This window comes from Spea bombifrons, chromosome 1, assembly GCF_027358695.1.
Source record: "Spea bombifrons isolate aSpeBom1 chromosome 1, aSpeBom1.2.pri, whole genome shotgun sequence".
Taxonomy (NCBI): domain Eukaryota; kingdom Metazoa; phylum Chordata; class Amphibia; order Anura; family Pelobatidae; genus Spea; species Spea bombifrons.
Genome location: NC_071087.1, coordinates 153,214,850 through 153,238,874, shown reverse-complemented (window position 1 = coordinate 153,238,874; position 24,025 = coordinate 153,214,850). Strand labels below are relative to the sequence as shown.

At 41.3% G+C, this 24,025-nt stretch overlaps 1 protein-coding gene across 3 annotated transcripts in view; it reads left to right on the top strand.

The window, feature by feature from the left end:
* The window catches only part of WDR70 (WD repeat domain 70), a 109,191-nt gene extending 100,384 nt beyond the window's left edge, over window positions 1-8,807 (top strand). For all 3 annotated transcript variants that reach the window (XM_053448116.1, XM_053448114.1, XM_053448117.1), the window contains 2 exons: window positions 2,988-3,150; window positions 8,536-8,807. In XM_053448116.1, the coding sequence (XP_053304091.1) occupies window positions 2,988-3,150; window positions 8,536-8,623 (251 nt within the window). In that variant the 3' untranslated portion in view covers window positions 8,624-8,807. The remainder of the gene's footprint in view (window positions 1-2,987; window positions 3,151-8,535) is intronic.
* The last annotated feature ends 15,218 nt before the right edge of the window (window positions 8,808-24,025 follow it).

The window sequence follows — 24,025 nt, the reverse complement described above, 5'->3', positions numbered from 1 at the left end:
CATCCTTAATACTTACTTGGGGCAATCCTTCTGTTATTTAGCAGTTCACCCCAACGCAGTACGAGAACATTGGTAAGCTTTTTTAACTGAGTACATTAACATTGGCAGTCTGAACGGTAATTAACAAAAAGTTATTAAGCTGTTTTTTCCCCCATTAACTATGGAGAATGAAAGAATCTTGAAAGCAGGTTACATCTTCCTGGGGTTTTAAGGTCATTTTATGTTGAGGAAGAAAGTGGTTGCTCAGTAATGATAAGCACCGGAATTGCTTCAATTTTGCCCGTTGATTGATGTGTTTCTAGAGCCGGACAGCCCACAACAAGCTCGGATTTGCCGAGTTAAAGGTATTGTCATGGTCATGATGAAACAAGGACCTCTATGTGGCTTTTCATGCCTGTTTGATGGTGGGACAGAGGCTGCGAGTTGGAAGCCTTCTCTCTGACTTTGTTCATTCTACGATCGTCTTGTTTTTAGCTGTTGAAGAATCCCACAAAAACCACACCAGCACAATGAGTCCTTGTGTTATAACGTTGCCTAAAGCATGGCACGGGGAGGAGGTCACAAACAGTGGCATTTGGGAATGGACAATACTGGCTCTTGTATTGGCTTTCAACAGTGCGTAGATTGAAGACATATGGATGCAGATAGAATGGGGGCCAATACGGTCCTAAAAATAGTAATCCCGTCTAAGTGTTTTCGTGGCCACAGTCTGTAGGTAGGACAAGCAGTATCTCAGAAAACCGAGCGTTTTTACCTGTAAGATGATTATCTGTGGTATTAATGACTGGCATATAATAAATATGAGGGTTTACCAATGCTTGGAGAATTCAGGAGAGCACCAGAAGTAGCATCTTTCAAAGCCGTGTCTTGCTGGCTCCTGGAGATTATCAAGTCCTGGATTCCATGAAATGTAGTTAGAACTTTATACGCAAAAGAGTGTTTTGTGTCCTAGTCGGAAAACATACATGGACTATGTCAAAAAACGTTTTTCTTTATGACGATTAGTAAATTCAGCCCATATTGGAGATGGAGGGTGCAGAGCAGGCCGAGGACGTGGCTCTCGCTGTTTAGGGACTTGGCTGGTTCCGAGTCGGAGGAAAGAAGGTGGAACGGGCAGGGCGTGGACTGAACGGGCAGGAATTAGACAGAACAAAACCTGACCAACACTCACGCATGCACGCACGCACACACACGCACACACACGCAGCCCAACAGGCTTGTCAATCAACTGGTATACCAAGAGCCTTAGGGGCAGATCCAGAGAGTTTAGGAGTTGTAATCAGAGGTCTCTTATTTGAAGATAGTTCTTGTTTCGATGATGGAGTCACTTTAAACAACCCTGAAGCTGTATACCCCACACATTTGAGTATAGGGACAGCTATGTCCTCACATAGATGCTACTTTCCACTTCCAATTATTCTTTTTAACCTTATCCTTTTCTGCTTTGGGTTTAAATTCTTTCACACGGATTGAACCTTTTACGTGACTTTGTGATATATAGCCACACTATACCCTGTTTATATTAACTTGGTCTTTAGACATTTTTTCCATTGTTTTACAAGTCACTGGCTTATTTCTTCTCAAGGTATAGAGACTTTTTTTACACCCAATTTTTTTCTTCCATTTCTCCAAGTCATATTGTTTACAAAATTAATGTTGTTTTCGGGGCAGGGTTGCAAATAAAATGTAAACTCCACTCTCTTTGACTTACAAATTCCCGCGTGCAATTTCGGGTGCTCCAATCTGTGCTATTTCCATACATTCGCTGTCTGAGCAAGACATTTGCTTATACCAATTCTGTCCGTATCCAGTTAATACTTTAGCATAGACGCAGCGCATTTATGGAACAAAATCTTCATTTTTACGGGAAATGTCCGCAAACTTGTAGAAACAACTTCACGATTCCAAGTAAAGTGTCAACCAGGATTACCACGTTTCCATAAAAAAAGAACTTAAGCTGGAGGTAGTTTTAATAAATGCCCGTTCTCCACTGCAATACTAATTTCCCATCACAAGCCATTAAATCACAATTTTTTTTACAATTTGTTCTAAACCTCTTCAAATTATTATAATAAAGAAAACATTTTTTTTCTTCTTCTTCAGTATTATCTCATACTTCGCTGTTTACATATTCTTTCAGATTATATATATATATATATTGATATATAATGCTTGAATTTAGGTTTCTTTTTTAAGAAAACCAAGTTTAATGGATGATCTTGGTCATTTTAAGACTCCTTGACGTTTGTGGTTATAGAAAACGTTATTCTGCCATTCCGCTGTAACCGCTGCGCATGGTTCTGTCGAACGTGCTCGTGCTAACAAAACAGATCTGAAACTGGATATTGAAAGGCATAGCTTCTGATACTAAGCGCCGATGTGTCATGGAGGAAGCGAGTGTACAAAAGAATGTCTTAATAGAGATGTCTGCGATTACAAGTCTATGAATAGTCAGTGGGCTGCTGTGATTCATGCGGAGGTTGGAGACCCCTGGAGTCTGACTCCACCGCTCATCATGTCGTGGCTGAACGCCAAGGAAAATAAAGCGATATTAATAACCACATCACGTGTCCTCAGAGAAAGCGTACAGGTGTCTAAAGGTATATTAAACACCCTGCACCTGACTTGTTAAAGGTGCTGTTCCACTCAGCTGAGCTCTCCAGTGTGTTAAGCCATTAAACCTTAGCAGATCTGATGTTATATTATATTATATCTCTGAAGGGTTAATCACAAAAACAGCACAGAGACCTTTAAGATGCTTTTTTGTCGTTTCTATGAGATCAGCCTATCAGCGCCTGCTTATTCTGTCACATGACAACTAAGCATTCCCAGAAAAAAATGATGTGGGATTACATTACTTCAAATATGCAGCCCGCTGTGGGGTTTACCGTTCTTTATTTGGAAATATGTACTTACTGTTGCATGTTGTGTTGTTTTCTACATAGCGATGACATTTTACCTTGTTTGTTGTTTCATCCTCTCTATAGGTCGTGGTGGGCGCGTGGGCACTCATGGAGGCACCTTGTCGTCCTTCATCGTGAAGAACATTGCTCTGGACAAGACAGATGACAGTAACCCCCGTGAAGCCATTCTACGCCACGCCAAAGAAGCAGAAGAAAACCCTTACTGGGTCGCGCCAGCGTATTCCAAGTAAGTGTGTATTGAGTACGGCTACTAGCCTGCTCGTATGTTCTCACCAATAACACGTGAGTGTTCATGCAGCAAGTGTCATATCTCTGGACATATATATGTATATGTGTTTATACTTCCAGGTTGTGCCTCAGCACGTGTCACACAGGGGTCCCTCTCAACCTGCTCAACTTGGCAGCAGTATTTTTAATATATTGCCGCATGTTGAAGGAGCTCTCCAGCCATAGCTTTCTATAAAATGCTGAATGGGGTCCCTTTTTGCATTTCCACCGCCTGCTCACTGAACATTGCAGCTGATCGCAGGCACTCGCACTGACTTTAGTGGTGGCGCAATGCTCCCCTTGCTTTGTAAGCTCACAGGTGGGACCCTCAAAAGCCCACCATTCCTGCCACAAACTTTGCATAAAAGTTCAATAAGGCAAGATGGCAGCTTACGGGCCGGGTTCTCAACTCCTGATGTGTCTGTATGTATTAATGTATATTTGTTACTTATGTATTAACTGTACTAATTGTACAGTGCTGCGTAATTTACTGGCGCTTAATAAATTAAATATAATAATAATGCATTCGACATGTTCAACCAGGGGTTGGAGGAGAAGGAAAATGGGAATAGATATCTAATTTTCTAACTTGTGCAATGTGCAAGCAGTACAATGCATCGCAGACCATGTAATCTGCGCTCCAGTATGCGTTCAAAGGAAAAAGTTTTATGAAAGTGACTCCGATGTCAGTGAAATTAATAACCGGAGTGAAAAATGATGATGAATCACTGAAATAGGTGTTCAGTAACCGAGGGGCTTTAATGTATCACCAGCGCTGGAAGTCCCGGTAATCGGGGTCACTGGTCACAGATGGTGGCTTCTGTGTTATAAAGCACCTGTTTGGGTTCTTCTTGATTATTATTTTCCATCCAGTATTCACTCTTAAGCTGCGTCTTTAGTCTTTATAATACGTTTTATTTGCAGCGTTTTTTGATGGGTGTCCTTCATTTTTGTGAACGGACAAAGCTCCCCTGTCTCGTACTGTCCGTCCGGCCGTCCGTCTGTCTGTCTGTCTGTCTGTGTGTTTTATATCATTTTGAACTCTTATCAGACCGCAGCGTTTGTGTTTTCCACGTTTTGTGTTCGGTTTGTCAGATGTTGACTTTTGTGATGAGATCCCAGGTAAGGTTTCCTTCCGATGCTTTTATGCAGCGGATATTAATGCCGGCAGCGCTGCGCTGTGGACCGGTACCGGCTTCCTACAGGTTCTTTGCGGTTTTACTCTGCGTCCCGAGCAGCCTGCGAGGGCTTCTATGGGACATTTTCCCAGATCTTCTCTAGACCTTAACTTTCCTTCCATTTGGTGAGGATGTTTTGGGCAGTGGGGGGTTTAGACGGCCTCCTCCTGCTCTGTGAGAGTCAATTATCGTAAATACAACACCCTGGGAGGTTCTGAAAGTTTATTAAATTCTGAAATTGTCAGAACCCAACTCAGATTAAGGCCCAAAAAGCCAATTAAATTCAGCATTTTCCAAAACACCTGGCTGAGTGCCTTAAATTTTTGCACCTTACAGTTTCCTCTTTATTTTTTTTTACCAATCTCTTAAATTCCGCAAATAAATAGTAACTGTATACTAAAAGTATTATCCCATGTAAAGATCTGCACAATTATTTCTCCCCAGTGAGTTATTTCTCGGCATTTGTTAAGGTAAGTCCTTAAAGTAAGATACGGATCCGGATAGGAACTTCTTATGCTAGTTCTGCCATCTTTTGTCACGGATCAGCTTTGCTGCGGCAAATTGGGTACATTATCTTTAAAAGCAAATAACCCTGAAACATTTCCGGTGGCCATAACACTAAAGACACGAGCTACGGGCAGTTTTACGGAATGAACTCAGTAATGCTGGAGCCGTTACATCCACAGCTCCCAGTTACAGAACGTAGTTCCATGCCACATGGAGCAGAAGCCTCTCGGCACGCGCATGTACCACGGTTCGTATCAGTAAAACTTTGTTGAATGATACATTGTGACGGCTGTAATGAGAACCACCACTCACCAAGGCTGTTTCAGGTCATATGCAAGGCCAGCCCGATGTGGACTAAATCATATGCATGTTTCCAACGAAGCGTTTACATAATCAGCATCGCATAGCCATATCTCCAAACAAACGTTAATGCGTTACAGCTTTCCCAGCCTTAGAAGGGTTAATGTGTCATCCGAGTGAGCGTACTCGCGTATTTAGCATGCCTGAGAGTGGCTGCATCGCTGGGCTTCATTCACCTACACAGATGTGTAAATGCTTTGTGTATACAATCCGTCTGCTTCAAGGTGACCCCATAGCGATGTCTCTTAAAGCGACAGTCCTGCCGTTATATGCACTTTAACGCATACGACTGCTCGGACCCCTTTAAATGGGTATTTTTATTCTCCTGCAGATGCACGGTTTGGTTCATTAGAATCCCCGCCATAAATTTGCACTGTTAATCTTATCCCACCCTTGGCTTGGCTTTTGGAGATGCTTTCACACACATCTCCTGGTTGCCCATGCGCAGTATACTCCAGCGCTGACTCGCCCATCAATTCAGCCAAAACTGCCACCAGACGCAGATAGTGAATAAGGTGTGTTGCGTCTCTGGAGCTTCAAATAATATGTGTTGTTTGTTGATGGGGGGTGTATGGGGTGTTGGGGCGTCCCTTTAACACTAAAAGGTAAAGCAGCCGGCCCTGGTGTGGCACGGCGAGCCTTGTAAGCTAGCCGCCTCTTCAATATTTCATGGCCGTAGCAGTACAGGTGTCGGAAACGTAACTCTATACGGTTAGTAGGCACCAAGGAGGACGCCTCGGCTCTAATGTTACCTTTTGTACAATCGCCTGCGGGAAGCGCTGCGAAGCCAACACCGTTGCTTGCCGTATGTTTGACATCAGAATCTGGAATGCTTCGAGGAACCCGTAGATCAAAGTGTCTTCTTTGTCTCTATCTCATGTAACAGAGGACCGTCTCTCTGCTTGCCCTGGTTTATCCAAACTTCATTCATTGGTCCCTTAATTTTTCTGTGAAATTCTGGCAAAATATCATCCCAGCAGTTAAAGTAAATCACTCCTACGGGGCTCCACATTAACAATGCTGTATGAATTTACCGAGATTACGGATTATGATGATTGAAGAATACGCACCGCATTTCTTTTATTAATGATACATTATTTTGACAGTCTTTTCTTTTTATTTGGCTGCACATGTACTATATATACCGTATATTCATTTACTGTATATAAATGCATTTACTGTATACATTCATGAAAAAATGCTTTGCCGCAATTATCAGATTATAATACAAAATCAGACAATGCTGGTGCCCTGCTGCCCTTATGGCAACCAAATTCGTTATTTGGCAAGGTATTTGTCAGGTTTTTGTTGCAGGAATTGTCCATTTAATGTAAATTTTGTTGTGCATAGACTGCCCAGATCATTTAAAGTATATTTAATATGAATATTTTTATCTTTTTTTGGACAGTTTTTATTCTTTTTCCCTGGGTTTTCTTGGTCTCTGTTCACGCTGTTGAAGACAAGGTATCAGATTTGTAGTTTCCCCTTCTGGGTGATAGTTGGCCGGATCCATTCGAAGCCCACGCCGTGTATGTTCTGATCACCTTTGGAATAAGTATCATTCTTAATCTCATTCACGCCCTTCGCCAATTTCATTCCAAGCCGAATGAACCGTGCCGGCTGAGTAAGAGTGAATACGAGGAATGTGTCTGTGAAAACACTTGATATGATACTTTTAGATTTTTTTTTTCTTTTTAGCAGTTGTTTAAAGGGGTCTTTTCCTTTTTAGAGTACATTTTTATCATTAAATCAATTTTACTGCAGCTATTATTTCAATCACATATTTTCTTGAGGAATTCCACAGCTGTTTTTTTTTTTTTCTTCTTCTTCTTCTTTTTTCCGACCCGAATCAAAATCGACGTGAAAAAATATTTTTCCAGAGTCCCATCGACCTGGAAACTGAACGGATTTTCAGATATTTTCTGCATTCTTGATTTAATTGTCTAAACGCGTTAATAGTTCAATCCCCGATATCCGCGGTTGTTCTTTCTTTTCTTTTGTCGGGGGTATTTCTTTCCAGGCGGAGTGGTATTTAGTATTTCTGTGGGAATTTCAGCTACTCGGACGTTTATTTTCCCCGTGCCAAAGATCCCTGTGAGGACTGTGTGTGATTCTGAAGTTTACTACAATGGAAATCCACTATGTTATTCCAAAAATGCGGTGGATATCCATTGAACGAAGCCCACGGCGGATTTTACATTTGTTTCTTTCCATAAATGTGGATATGCCTGTTACGTGCCATGGAAGTGGCCAAACCTACTGGTGTGCGATGCCGTGAACAACGACATTTATATGAAACGAGTGTGTCAGCTGTGCGTTTAGGGTAATTATTGGGGTAATACTGATGCCCCCCCCTCCCATAGGATACTCAGCTCCTGGTATCACACTTTTATTGAGTCCAATTAGTCTGGAAAGTTGAGCCTCTCCCGTGGATTGGGTCTGAACCCTCTGCCGGGCTGGGGTGCTGACATACGTTACAGGGAGAGACTATAATCACTTATGTTTGGACTTCCTTAATGGGGAGGAATAATCATGCATATCCTAAGGACAAAAGGTGAAGATTGATTGAAGAGTGTGTGTGTAGGTGTAGGTGTGTGTGTGTGTGTGTGTGTGTAGCCCATCTTATTTCACAGGGACTGCACAATTATTCCTCTCCATAAAGTTATTGCCATGTTGTTGGATGTTGACTGGTTCAGGAAACCTTTAAAGGGTGGATCGAGAGAAGGGCGAGAATTTAAGTTCATGAAGTAGTTTAGATGGGTTACTTTTACCACAAGTTCCATTCTTGTTAAATTAGCCTCTTTAAATATTTCTAAAGCTCTAAACTCCTCTGATGAACAGTTACAGTTAAATAAGTATATAAGTTGATTTAGTTTCTGCTTTTCCATGGCATACCAGGATGAGTAAGTATTTAAATATGGTAAAGCATATATAAGTATATCTATATAAGTAAATATGGTAAAGTATATATAAGTATATATATATATATATATATATATATATATATATAAGTAAATATGGTAAAGTATATATAGATATATAAGTAAATATGGTAAAGTATATATAAGTATATATATATAGATATATAAGTAAATATGGTAAAGTATATATAAGCATACATATATATAAGTAAATATGGTAAATAACACGTTTCCTCTATTCTCCTATTGGAAAATACTGATGTCTCCTTTTAGCGCTTTCTGGTTATTTTGTGGTGTGAAGCGGCGTGTCTCTCACGTGCACGGTTATAAAAGATATCTCCCCCGTCTCATTTTCCCAATCGCTCTCGTATGTTGCAGGACGCAGCCCAACGCGGTCTTTGCCGAGGTTGATTCCGAAGAAGACGAACCAGACAACGAGCCCGAGTGGAAGAAGCGAAAGATCTGAGCTCAGGAAGCGGGAGAGTTTAGCGCCTGTGATTCACGGTCCTTACGCTGGAACAGGGAAAGCAGCGAGAAGAATTCCGCATCAGTTCCTTCAGTATCGTCCTCCCATCGTGTAGAGTAATATTTTCGCATACTGTTTCTAAAGGGTTTTTTTTTTTAATAAAAATAAAGTTAAAAAAGTGTAATCCTTCTTAGCAATTTCCTTCTTTACTGCTTCCATTTTGCATATTTTCAGGCAGAGATAGGGTTGCCATGTCAGCTGTTTTTTCCCCAGGACATATTTAATTTTGAATGTCGCTAGCCACCACCTTTAGTCGCTACATAATCTTCATGATGGGCCATTAACCACCTTACGGCGGTACAACGTACTATGCTGCCCAGAAACGAGTGCACCTTGCTGAGCGGAGGGCGGGATAGTACTTCCTACGTTGAAGTGTATGGTGCGCTCCCGTGAGCGGCTCTGTTTCTTCCTGGGCAAATGAGGCAGTCTCCCTGCAGAGAACCCGCCTCTATTCTGGCCATGTGATTGCCGTGATCACCAATCACAGCGATCCTTGGGGCATGTGGAACCTTTAATACAATTGAAATGTTTTGACACATAATTAGGTAGGGTAATACAGTCTAAACTTGAGGTTCCTTCTCTTCAGGAGGATTTCAGCTAGGGGACTGGGCAAGCAAGTGGCAAATGAGGTTCAATATTGAAAAATGTAAATGTATGCATTATGGGGGGGCATGTATAAAACGGTATGGATTCACGAGAAGAGGACATCATTTTGCCTGTTTACAAGTCATTGGTAAGACCTAACCATGTTGTTTCAGATACAATGATGCCTTCAAAAGATATATATATATATACATACATACATACATTTGTATATATTTATATTTACTTTTTTTTAAAGCAGAACATGAACAGAGATTCACTACAAATAATTTATACATAATTATTTTCTTTTTTTTGCTTCAACCATGATCTCTTTGTAATCCTAAGTGATGTGCGGATGATACACGGGTACTGTGTATGTTTATATAAAATCATGGAGCAGATACAACGTTGCCCGTTTGCTCGAGTAAATGTATGTGAAGTTCAGGACATAAAAGCCTAGTTTTTCAGCCTTGGAACGTCATCAGATGGTTTCCCGTGATGGTTTCGAGGTGAGGTAAGGTTATCTCCCGTGGCAGACTGCTAAGCTAATAAACGCTCTCATTAAAACACATTTCTTTAACAGGCTGTGTTTGGGATCCTAATAAAACCAAAATATCCCCCGCAGTGCGGCTGCCCTTCAGTATGGCTAATTTGAATAGACCCAACCGCCGCTGTAAAAACCTGTATCCATTACACGCCGTATAGCATTACAGCCATGTTTTTCTTTTCGTGGGACCACTTTACAATGTAATTGTTATAAATGCAGAAATCGCTAAGAGCCGCCCTGGGGGGTAACAGCGTTTTTCTTTTCTACAAGAAATTAATTCACTTTTAATGCAATTTAAAAAAAAAAACCTTTAACCTTTTAGTGATACAAAGAGAATATGCAACACACTACGTCGCTGTCCCCTGGCGTGACGAATATAATTATAATTTTAATAAAGGTACACCTAATAAAATTAAAAAATAAATTTGACCACCACTCTTGGTAGAGACTATCCAGGCTAACAGAGCCCCCCACAAAAATGTTTAACTATTAATATTCCAAAAGAGTTTATAACAAAATAAAATTTCCTCCAATTGTTACAAAGTGTTAGGAACCATTGCATGGTGTGATGAAAGCCTATGATGTAAAGTGTACATACAATATAATGTAACTACAGGCAATCCTCGTGTTACATCATTAACTTATAGTCATCCATACTTCTGACTTCCATCATTACTCCGTTTTAGACCAGTTCCCAACTTACATCAGAGCGCAGACTCATTTTTCAAGCTTTCCAATGTATCCTCCATGCCCTGTTATGAATATACTCTGCAAAATATTATGTTCTGTTATGCTTAACAACATCCAGCATGTTTTACTTAACTGTATACATATTTATTATATTAACGTAATTGTATATATGAGAAAACAGTGTAGCCGATCATACCGTATTTATGACATTTATTTCAAAGTAAAAACCCGACTTCTCTTGCTTAACTTAGACTTATATTGTCTTTTCCGGGACCCTTTCCGTGAGAATGGCCGGCATAGGTTTCTCTTGGAGTCCACAGTGCGTATGGTGTGAACGAGAGACCTTGTAATAGTTTGACCGGCTGGTTTATTAATGATCAGAATCCTCTGCTTTCAGGTCACCTTGAGAGCGGCGTCAGCGTGGTCCGGAGATGTTTAAGGTCTGGGCACGTTGCCCCTCTCCCTTATTCCAGTGGCAGTGGTGTTGTGGCAGAAATTATGATTTACGCCTCATTCTGTGATTGTTGATGGTAAAAATGGCCATTTGGTGTTCTTGGATCCCAACAGCCAGTTGGCTTTCCTCGGTCTGTAAATTTCAGGGCAGGCCGGGCACTTAAGCTGCAAAGGATCTCAATTGCAGACGTCAGCGTTGGCCGGGCACATTTAATAAGGCATTTAAAGACATAAAAGTACTTATACTTTTTACTTATAAACCCATTGCCTCCTATACATACTATGGCGACTGCTAAGGCTGTAGAACACGGTGATACCCTCGTACCCGACAAACATTCTGAGCTCCAAGAATAGAAGGATATCAGGGGGGCACTCTGAAGAACCAGAAGACATTGTGTACCAAAGAAAAAAAAAACATTATATGAAACTGGAGGGATTCTCGCTCATACTTTAATACTTCGCAAGTTACAGTGAAGCCTTGCAGGAGTTTGATCCTTAACAGTGGTTATTTCTTGCTTATAATTTATCCTCGTACACTGTTTTTCATAACACAATTTACAAGCACAAATTCCTGATCTGGAGAGCTTAGAACAAACACATGCTACTACGAGAACATGCAGAGTAAAAAATTAAGTGACCTGACGAACGCCTGCCATCTGTCTCTGCTCCTTTAACCCTCTGCTGGCTTTTCCTTCTCTGCTGCCAGAGGGCCGTGTCTAAAAGTTAACTAAACAGACGAAGGGTTTCTTTGCGACAAAGTAACAACTACATTCTCCAGATCTACAACGCGCTGATTCTTCCTCCCATGCCGCCGGGTCCCTGTCCTCGGTCTATCCTTGTCAGGAGCGGCTCCCATTCAGCACCTTGACACCAGATGGGAGATCTGGCCAGCACACCCGTTCCCCGGGATAATCCAAACCAGTGCCTCATTTCACAGATATGCTCAAATTCTGCTGGCTCTTGCTCAGTCTTCTAATCTTCTTGTCAGCCGCGCTCCAAGTTTCAGCCGCATCGCTGGCACGGACCTATCTTGGGCCCCTATACAAAAGACAGTGGCTGCAGCAGCTCAAAGTAATCTTATTTTAGCCTTGTTTTATGTGAACTGTGTTCCTGGTTATGAACAAGGGGGGGTATAAAACCATCTAGTGTGACTACATCTTATTCCGTGCTGGTGCCGTAGACTCGTCATTACACCGGGTGGGCTGTATATCTGATGCTCGCCTGTGCATGTTACTGACCAACTCTTGAGTATAAGAGGGTATATAATGTCCATGCTTGTTGCCCACATCTTACAATGATTCACACTTACATCATGCCACCATTTTAACTGATCTCAGGTTACATCATCGCAGACTCGCACATCTCCATAGTGCCCGCTCCAGATTTTTGACCACTAGAGCATAAGGACCCCAATGCGCCATTTTATTATGGTCTTGTTCTGTAATATTTTCTTCTGCGTGTTATGGTATGTTTTAATGGGAGGTGAACAAGCCGCGTGGCAACACACAAGCTAAGCCTCGGCTAAACCATATCCCAGAAGTGCAGGAGGTCCTGAACATGCAAGAAGTAGGTTGGTCCGAGGGATGTACCCACGTGCCTTTGTCCTGAGGTGGTCCGCACATCCCGGAGTATTCCCGATATCTAGTGCAGAGAAACAGGTAACAAGACGCGGATATTTGCGGGGGCCACCTGCATCCACTGAGGCTGTTTGTTTCCCTTAATTCTTAATGAAGCAAATTACACGTCTGAAATACCAAAAAGTGGGGATTTTTTAAAATCTTTTATTGTCATCGGATAGTGATTATGTCAGCTCGTTATAAATAGCTGACCATGGTCATAACAGCATGTGATTTACATTGAAACGACCCAATAACACAGTTTGCTCATAGGATATTAATAGAAAGACATCAGACTCCGAATAAAGGTTATTGAGGCTCCCACGTATCTCATGATATCACTTTGCGGGAGTTCTAGAACCTGATACAATATAGTTTGTGATCTCACTGACTAACTGTGCGAGACTGTCCGAGCGATGCCGCTGTCACACATAATAATATCACTGTCCGTCGCCGCGGCTCGCCCTCGTGTCCTTCTCTTAGTCACTATTTTTTTTTATTCACTTTTGAAAAATTAACCCAATTTAGATCTAGCAAACAAAAATGCACTGTTCCCTAAGAGCCATGAATGAGAAAAAACACTGTCCTTTCTAAATTAAGCCTTTTTTATGCAATTTCCTTATCAGACAATAATACGTTAGTGCTTAATGGGCCAGAAACCAGTTTATTCACAGAAGATCCAGTTTGACTCACTCGGCACCATCGGCCAACATAGAATCCGATGGCAGATAAGAACCATTCGGCTCATCTGGTCTGCCATTTTTGCAGAAGTTACGACTCAGACGTTGATCAGTCCTTGGTCTTAGATTCAGGGGGTAGCTTCAAATCAGAATCAGGACTGCAGCAATCAGGTTTGCTCCATTCCGCTGGAATTTCCACCGACGCTATCGCTTGGCACCAACAACAGGAACCTGGAGACCTCCGAGGGTGCCAATAAAAGATCAAACTCCACAATGTATAATGATAACTTATGTATTATCCATAATCCACCACGTTGGAGCAGCAGGGATACAAGGTCCACACGGGAGCCATGAAGAAAACCACCTAACGAGTTTCGCTCTGAACACGGCGCTTACTCATAGGACCATTATAATCTTTTATTGGCCCCCTTGGAGTCTCCATCTTCCTGTTGTTTGTGCCAAGTGATAGTTTTATGCCTATCCCATGAATGTTTAAATTCCCTCACGGGACTAGCTTCTACCATTTCTCTTGGAAGGCTGAGCCATTTATCTCAAATTCGTGGTTTCATCTTGTTATGAACTGTTATGTTATGTTATGAACTGAAATAATCAAAGCATTAGCCTATCCTTAACCTCTTCTGGTCATTATGTATCTGAAACACTCTCTGTTAAAGATATTCCTACCTTAATCCACCACTGTTGAAGTAGGGGTTTCATCTATAAATTTGTAGTAAAAAATCATTAATCTAGGTGGACATAGTGTTGAGGAGCCATCTTCTGACTGTGTGAACCTGATAATCAGCCCCATCACCGTTACCCTAAAAACGGCAAGCTTTTCTGCTTTCAGCTAATTACCACGTTCCGCTGCCCTGTTTCAGCCGGATATCTTCTCATAAATAAAAGATAATAATACTAATACTAAGACCAGTAAGATCGGGGACATGTAGTCCGGTTCACTATTGGGTTCATAGTTAGAAGAAGGTCCCTAACGTCCTCTAAAGCTGGTCTCATTTGTGCCTTAGATTCGTTCTGTATGTATGTATATATATATATATATATATAATATAGTATGTAACAGACGCTGGATGGGGTAAAAGTTACTACCTTAAAAATTTCAGGATATTGAACGACGTTCTGTCTTACATTAACTTAATTTTATATTTTTTTTTTATTTCCCTGCTGGGATTTACAATTTTTTTACACCAAGGTCTTACTTTGAATGAACGCTATTAGTATGATATAAAAAAAATAGCCCCATTTCAGGAACATCATTTGGGATCAGAATGAGAAAAATTATCTGTTTATTTATACTTTTGCCGGAAGTGTTAGATCATCTGTATCATTAGCCCGTGTGTGAGCTAAATGGATTCAAGACGCGCCAACACACAATTGCATATCACATGCAAAACAACATTTGTATGTTGAAGGCGGCATCCTTTAAATCTGACCTCTGTGTTTTATTGGCTTTGATCATAAAAAATGAAATCCTGGAAACCGTGGAGTTTGCGTTTTATAGATTCTCTGAATGAATGTTTTTCATTATGGCCCCTTTTTTATTCTCTTTTAGTTCTTTTTTTTATATCTTGGAGTTTCCGCTGCACAAGGTTTGCTTAGAATTCTCAATGGAAGTTGTACGTTTTGCAGGTAATATGTCTGCATGAGTTAGTCGTCTTCCCTTACATTCATTTGTTAATTCATTCACCCTTCTATTTATAAGATAGTATGGAATATGCTAACACACTACCCCGACCACCAGGTTTATCTTACCACTGATGGCTGACCCGGAAAATGTCCCATTTTTTGGTGTTGCTGGCCGTTCAGCATGCCCAGTGCCCAATGCGGGTAAAGGGGAGCGTATGGGGCATTCTGCGGGCAGAACCAGGGGCTGGATTATAAAATTCATGGGTCTTCTTGAAGACAAAGTTATTTTTAAGCCACCCCAACATTTTGAGGATGCAGCTTGTACCTGTACTTGTTACAAGAAGTTTTCTCAAGGCGACCAGCTCTTTATCTGGTCGCCGATAGGCGGCCATCGCTCCTGCATCTCCTCCTAGATCAGTAGAGGGAACCTTGACTAGATCTCATGTTCCATTTCCGAGCCTAAACGAGTAGTCATTGTTACAAGAGAAGATCCTTCGGCCAGCCTTGGTGTTAATCGATTGGCTGCGGAAACATCTCCAGTCCGCTACAGAAACTAAGCGGTATCTCAATATATAACCCCATTGTCTAAGAATTCCAGCGGGAAACTTAAAAGAGCCCAAAGTCCTTGTAATCGTTCACTATCGCTTGAAGGAGGAACATTATTGCTAACTTCATGTAAAAGCTCTCCTTATTGCGCTACTTTACAGTTTGGAAGTTATGTTCAGTTGGAGACCCTTAAAAGGGTTAATGAATCTGCAGTTGCATTTTCGACTTGTTGATTTACAGACAAACAGAGGGATTACAGCTACATTATGCAGAAAACCGCAAGCTTGTAATTCTCTCCTTCAATACGGCTTCTTTCATCCCATGGCAGAGACGCTCTGCGGAGCATCCCTCGAGGCCGGATTTCTAACAATTTGCCGTACAGAATGTGTACTTCTCATTCACGCACAAACACAGCGCCGTAGCATCGGATTCACAAACAAGCATCGACTCCCGCTATTTACTTCCGAATAGAATGAAAAGGACAACCTAAACAATAATACCAGATTCCTGGACCCAGAACTTGGTGTGTTTGGTTAAAAAGATCCTCCAAAATTACCTGAAGATGCTAAATTTTGTCCTCTATTTTCCCTTTATTTCTAATAATTATAATTTATTTTATACTTGAACTAAACAAAAAGAAAACAGTCTAATTATTGAAGTTCACCGAAGTATATGATTTTTATCACTTCATGTTAATCCTATGCCCAACTGTCCAAGTCGTGTTTAGACTCACTACTCTTTACTCCATCTTTCCATTTGAAAAAGAGACGTCTGAGGTCTTTTTGTGCACTAATAAAAAGTATCAACTTAAACTAGTGATTCCAACTTTTATTTACATAATGATCAAACTTTGGGACAGGCTAAATGTAATGCTAGCCCTGCCACGGACTGCCACTGTTTTCACCGTTATAACATTGCTTAGAAATAGTTGTTTACTGAAAACATCCCCGGTGTTATGATGCCCGTTGTACACATATTTCTCCATAATAAATAATTATTCATGAACATACCAAGCACAGCACAGATAAAGTCTGGCTTTGTGAATACCACACTTAAGGCAATAATGCCCCTCCGATAAAGCATTTTTAAGCTTGGACTTAGTGTACCTGATTCTCATTCGTATATAGATGCTGCCGCTCAGCATGGGTCCCTGAAAGATGAAAGGTTTGCTGAAAATCTTTATACTTGAATGCCTCTCCATGCTGTTTAAACTTTTGGCTTTTCAAGTGATTTCATTTATTTTTTTGTCTCATCCCAATACATGTGCATCGCATTTGGGTAAATTCCACAGCGGCTGTTTAAGCACCATGGCCTCTCAACAACAAAAAAAAGCATTATTTCTGAAAGGGATTCCAAACTGCTTTCCATATCTTACAGGGAAATGAGCTTAGCCTACGGTGCTGGCAAAGCCGGCGGGTGGTCTAATCCACTGGTGGGTGGGTGAGTGTGTGAGTGTGTGTGAGTGTTTGAGCGTGTGTGTGAGTGCTGGAGAAACTCCATGCTGGGAGACTCATCACTGCATCTGGAAAGAATGTTCTTGGCTTCTTAGTGACAAAAGAGAATTATTGACGAGGTCTAGACTTTATCAAATATATACTCAGCACTTGTGTGACCCGCAGGGTGTGAAGTACCCATGCGGCCTACCTTCTTATCAGCAGGGTTCACTGACTGTATCTCTAGATTGAGCACTTTGTAACGCCACTTCTGGGTCTTTGGATCATCGTGGGTTTTGGTTTTGAGTCTCTCCAAAAAAGATATATCTGGCACAGAAAGCTTTGGTTTATCCGGAACTAGCTGTAACGTTGTGTGACCATCATGGTTGACTTTGATATTAGGTTACCATAGGGTGTTATGTATTTATTAAAGGTATTTAACATGGTCAGCTCCTGGGTCTCATTGAGTTCAGAGCTTTGGGATGTTATCCTACTTGGGGTAAACAAATAGAGACGGCATTTGGCATTGAAAGAAACAAGACTTGAAAGCAAGAAGAGAGAGCAGTAAACGACAAAAGGACTAATGTCAGAGTTTGATACTTGCAGGGAAATTACCTCCCTTTATGAAGGTTACGCTGAAGTCTGCATTGATTCTCCCCTAACCGGTCGTTGGATTCCACATCATACGACCGGCTACTTCATGCTGACAAATCTAGATCTGAAATCAATTGACCAGAGAGGAAAGAGCGGGAAACCTGAGATGAGGAAAGTGGGGGACGTGGAGTAGAGCCGGGAAAAGGAAATAAACAGGAAAGTCAGAAATAACCACGTTAGGACCTTGAGTGTCAAACGGACGACAGCTTGAATACTGTAAACAAATGCACTCTTTATATCAATGAAGTAATACTTTGCGCCTTGGAATAGTATTTTAGTATTTTTAGAAATAAGTTACCGGCGTTTGAAGTTTTTTTCCTGTTGTGTCATAAAAGAAAATGATCAGCATGTATGTGAGAGAAGTTAATGTTTCGCAGGATCCCAAATATTAGGATTATGGAGTTCCTTTTGTGTATCTGAAAGTCCATTAACCCTGCATATTCTGAAAGCGAAAAAAAAAGATCGCTGTATTTCAGAGTCCTTCAGGACTGAGTCTCCTTAGTGAAAGAATGGAGTAGAAAGTCCAACTTCTTGGTGATTGTCGGGTTACGCTCTAAACGCACGGAGCCTTACTAGTGTTCCTGAAACAGAGATATTTTCATTCCCCAATGTCTTTTGGGACTTTCTAATATCCTGCATTCTTAAGTTCAGTACTTTGAATAAGCGCGTGTTTATAGATTAAAGTAACCAATATTCATGTATTAGACGCCAACTTTAACTTCCTGTTAAACCGTCATCGTGTCTTCCTGTTTTCAGAATTATTTTCCCCAGTATCTTGTCTTCTCCTTTTGGGGGGAGTATACTGTATACTAGTTTAACCACAGATCTCAGCTCTCCATGAGATAAATTAGCTCAAAAATTGCTTTGAAAAATTCCCCTAAAGGAAAGAGAAAAAAAATATTGTCACTCATCACCATATGAGTTGGTCGGACTGAGGTGGGACCTGGCTTCTTCAAGGCCATTGACCGCTTAATGGTGTAAGTGCGACCAACATCTGGATAAACCAGACCATAGGCTGCGCTTTTACGCTAACGTTACGTGTGACCCGGCATATCTAGTTGCAGCACCCAATCTACCACTGGAGAGTATGCTGTGTTTTTGGCCAGTGGCCCACCGGGCTTGGTTGCCGCTCTACTGCCAGTTCCCCTTGAAAAATAAAGGTCTTATTTTTCAATAATGTGACTACATTTGTGACACAAGAATTCTATCATCCAGCTCTTAAATGGCCGTCATTGACATTGTCCCGACTTCTAATGGATGTTCTGCCTCCTCAATTGATTTTTTTTCCCGTTTTTTTTTTTTTTTTTTTAGTTAATGGAAATAAAATCACAATGTAGCCAGGAATCAATAAATGGCATTAAAATAAAATATGTCATGTTTTGAAAGATCTGGGCCACATCTCGGTATCTTCCCACTACTTTCAGAGCATCATCATTAGAACGTGAGCTCTTGTGTGAAGGAAAAGATTGTGAATCTGCAACGTATTGTTAAATACCCTGGATAAAGTAGCCATAAATGTCAGGAACAGCACGAAGATCTCTGCTTCAGTTATTAAAGTACATGTCATGCAGCTTATCACTGTATCGTTTACGGGGATTTGACAGTTTAATGCAGAAGATAAGAAAACAATTGTGCAAAGAAAAGCATAAAAGGGAACTCTGTTCTTTTTACTGTCGTACGTTAAAATAAATGTGTTTGTCAGATATTTTAAACGTAACGCTCATCCAATACGACCCGCTCAAGAAAATTAACAAAAAATGATGAAATAGCGCTGCTTCACTTAATAGAGGAGTAGATTTGGTTGAACAGAACTAAAGAATAAACACAAATATAAAAAAACCCTTTTCAATGGAAATTATTACAAAAATTTACTCATTTCACCTTTTTTAACAGAAAATAATTAATTTGCAAATGTATCATTTTTCTGGTGCCGACTTTCATAATATGCTGCTGTAGTGGAGTCTAATGGACCTCCAGATTCTGTGAATGCTGGCTCATCTAATGGTATTATAAACGTCTTTCGGACTTTTGGTAAATAAACAGAAAAAGGTTATTCTTCTAACATGTGTTAAAGATGAAATATTGAAGCGTAGTTACTCCCCAAGTCCCATAAAACTGTTAAACTTGAATTTTTTTCTAGATGAAAGACTAGGAGAACAATGAAGTCTCAGGGGAAACCTACGTGTAAGCTTTATAGAAGACAAGATTATAACAATTAACAATCTAACCTTGTTTAATGCTCCTCTGCTATAGTAGAAATAAAAATAGAGATGTGTGTTCACCAGGGCCGGCCCTATAATGGGGCAGACTGGGGCAATTGCCCCAGGCGGCACTTTAGAAGGGGCGGCACTTTGCCGCCCCAAGCGCTTTTTTTTTATTTTTTTTTTGAAGCGGAGGAGAGAGAGGGGGGCACCGAGTGGTTTTTCGCTTACCCGCTCGGCGCCCCTCCCTCTCTCTCCTCTGCGGCGAGTCTCCCTGTTCGGTCCCGGTGCCGGCTTGTAATGCAGAGCGCCGGAAGTGACGTCAATTTCCGGCGCTCAGCATTACAAGCCGGCACCGTGGCAGAGCAGGGAGACTCGCCGCAGGACTGTTTAAAGGTAAGTACCGGGGGGGTTTATGGCGTCGGCGAAGTTTAAAATGCCCCCCCCCGGCGTCGGCGGGGGGGGCGTCGTTTTAAACTTCGGCCCCCCCAGCGTCGGCGGGGGGGGGGCGTTTTAAACCTCGCCCCAGGCGGCGTTAAGTCTTCGGCCGGCCCTGGTGTTCACTATATCTGGGGTTTGTAGCAAAGCTGAGGTTGTTGTGTAGGTGGGTAGACCTGAAAAGAACCCTACGATCCCCTATACCAGTAGTGGGTCTCCCATGGCTTTACCTACCGTCATCAACTATTGCCATATTCTCCTTACTAATATACCGGTAATTCTCACTTTCTTGTGCATCATTGAAGACACTGATATTCTTTAACCCCAGTTTTCCTAGCAGGAATTCACGTCCGGCGAGTGCCTTACCAGTGGTGGATTGACTTTGTCCAGGGAGAGAGAGGCTGCGATGGCTCCAATATTTTCACTAGCGGTTCCATACGCCACAGGAGGAGAGGTTTAGAATTCTACAGATCAGACACTTTGTATCAGACCCTGAGGCTGTTTCTTGCCCCTCACCACATTCAAGATCATGTTCAAATCCCAGGGATATACACACAGGTCCCCAGCTGGAGGCCAGTTGGAGACTGACCTAGGAATGGGCCAGTCTCTTTGATTAAGGAAAAGTCTTATAAAATATTAAGCAGGGAGAACATAGTGAACTACGTCTAATTTTCCCAGGGCATTCAGGATTGTGGGTCAGGGGCTATGGACAGAGAGGCACGTACATGCATGCTTGGTGGCAATGCCCCTGTGTGGCTCCCACTTGGGAATTTACCGTTGGTCTGATTACCTCAGCCCTGAGCACCCAGGTGCCTCTGGACCCCTGGACGGCCCTTCTTAATAGGAAAGTACTCTGCTTAGCCAAACACTCAAAGGGTTCCGCGCGACAGAACAACAGATATAACATAAGATTAAAGTATGGCTATGCTTAGTGATGGAATGTATGCCAATAAAATTATAAACTAAAAAAAATATTATTTTAGGAATCTACCTTTTAGCTAACATTTACATATAAACTAACGTTAAAAAGTTTGGGGTTTAGATAGAAATGTCCTTGTTTTCGAAAGAAATGCTGATTTTGTCCATTAAAATAAGATGAATGATTTTTAATGGAATCTCTTCTGTTAAGCAGTAGCGTACATCCATCAATAGACATATTACGGAAGCCTTAAGCTCAGAGCCTTAAATATCGATAAATATCTAGAGCGATATATGTATTCCCATTTAGTGACGCTTCACGTTTAAGATGTTTTGACGTCACGTTGTATCACCGGTGGGATTTTTCTAAATCATTTTCAGAAAAGCAGCTTTTTTACGCGAATCCATAAAACCAAACGCATTGTGCGATCTCAAATAACACCGCTCCGGCATGGCTAGCCTTCCATTCCATTCGGTTTTGCTTTTCCCATTAGTTACGCAGAACCCATCGTAAACTCTGTTATAATGGTAATAACTGCAAAATAAATGTACTTTAACTCATTCAACATGTGCTTTGTGGGACATCATCTTGCCAGCAGAAAACCACAGCAAGCGAGCGTCGATCCTTACTGCATAATTCCAAAAACTGCATCATTTCAGATGCTTTTTGCTCTAGAATTCCATTCCTATTAAATGTTACGTATTGATCCGCGACGGAGACGTTCGGGAAGGTGATGTCACACAAAATATGTTAAGGCAAAAGAAACAATTATAGTTTTTTTGTAGTGAATTTTCAAAATGCTCGTTTGATTGAGATCACATGCGTCTCCCCCAAGAAATGCCTTAAAGTGATCCAAACACTATAAAGATTTTTTACATTCATTGTTCTTATTTAATAGAATTGGAGACCGACTAAGGGTGTTGGGATGTAGATTAGATAGTGCTAAACTTTCTGTGTGGTCTATGAAGGGAAACGGTTAAAACCCCCACTGATGTATTTCCTTATTTTAAGTGAGTTAAAGCATCTGCATGTTATAACTTTTATTTTTAAGTTAGCTGCCCTGTTACATGTGAGATTGGTGTTGGCCCGAGAGAAAATCAAGAGCTTAGATGAAGTTGATACCTTTTATCGGGCCAGTATAGAAAGAGATGTAAAGTTATGTAAGCTTTCGAGACCTCGGAGGTCTCTTTGTTAGGTAGAAAGGACACACCATCTGAGGTAGCGTTCCCCACCCATGCTGAGTATTAAATGAACTTGGAACAAGTTACCCTTTGAACGCTAACCTATTACCAAAGGTCTATCATTTTAAGAACAACTCGAGGTAATTTCAGCCATGAAGGAGAGACAATGGATGTAATATGAACGCTTCTGTCCTGTCTCACAGATGTTTATATGGAAGTCAATATCTGGCAACAGATCTGTCTCTCCGGATTCATCTCTGACTTTCTGCAGAATTTACAAACACTGCACTGATCTCGGGTGGGTGGGGGAGGCAGACTTGCGGCCCCTCTGTGAAGACGGAGTCCATCTAACATCCCCCTGAAATCCCTGAAATAACTCTTCACGGCGCACGGCTGCTGCGTGTTCCTGCGGGTTCTAAATGATCTGAGATGGACACGGTTTCAGGATGTATCGTTAACGTGATCTTGAATATTACCCCCCCCATGACCCTCTCTTTTATCAGCTTCACCTGTCCCTCTTTCCTCCCCTGAAGTCCCTCTTTTATCGGAATGTTTGGTAGATATGAATGTATAGAAGGGGTATAGCAGAGGATGGTTTTATAAATTAAATTATATAGATAAATACAGTCTTTTTCTTCCAAAGGCATTTATTACATTAATAATAATAATAAGATTGGCCATAAGTCCCAGCCGAGCAATGCCTCCGGTCACGTCTGTTAAAACAACAGTTTTTTTTTTTGAAGATATTACTATATTAATTGACTACCTAAGCGAGGTGTTTTGGATATCCAAATCGTGTTACACAGACATTACTGCGAGTTTCAAGTGCATTGTAGGTGCCCCAAAACACAAAGATAATTATCCAAAAGTGACCCACATTTGGGCCATCAGTCCATTGATTCAAAGTGAGAATGTGAGGGAACGGCTGGAGCTGCTATTAAAGCAGGAGATATGGGCAGAAATGGGAGCGATTACATTATATTTATTCATATAGTGCCAGGAGATGTCCTACAGCTGGTACAATAGGCGGCAGTGAAAATATTTATCAAAGACATCTAGATTGTAAGCTCATTTGATCAGGGCCCTCCTTACCTGTTGTTTGCACTACTAGAATTCAGGTTGAGGGTATTAGGAGGGTAGAAAGTTGCTCTGAATAGGTGAGCATTTAATGAGTCTGATAGAACATGGTAGGGGATTCTAGGAAATAATTACCGCACCAGACAAATGCTGGGGAGGTGAATACTGAAGAATAACCCCATAATAGCTCAGTCTTGGAGACGTTGAGCTTCACGTAATGGGATGAAATTTCAAAAAGCCAGTTGTGAGTCAGAAGAGGGTGAGAGCCCAGGGGACAGAAAGTGAAATACATGTGTCATTAGTGTATGTGGCATGCAATGCTGGATAGAATGACTTCATGTTCAGCGGTTGCAACTTTTTGTTGTATACACAGCCTTGTTTTGCTTCCAAAATGGGTAATTATTACTACCTTTCTGAAAATGTCTATGATAGAACTCTAGGTGTTATTGAACTTAAATGCTTGTGTGGAACGCTAGATTGTCTGTTTAGAACCTGGTTTCCCAGGTGGAGACAGCGTGACGGCGTTCTCCGTGCCTGAACATCAATGTATGGGACTATTATTTTAGATATGTTATATCTAACCCAAAAATCCTTAGCTCCTAGAAAAGTGAGACATCATGGTGGGAAATAGAGCGATCAAGTGATTTGGGACTCCTAAAGTGCAGGATTTGGGTACTGCAA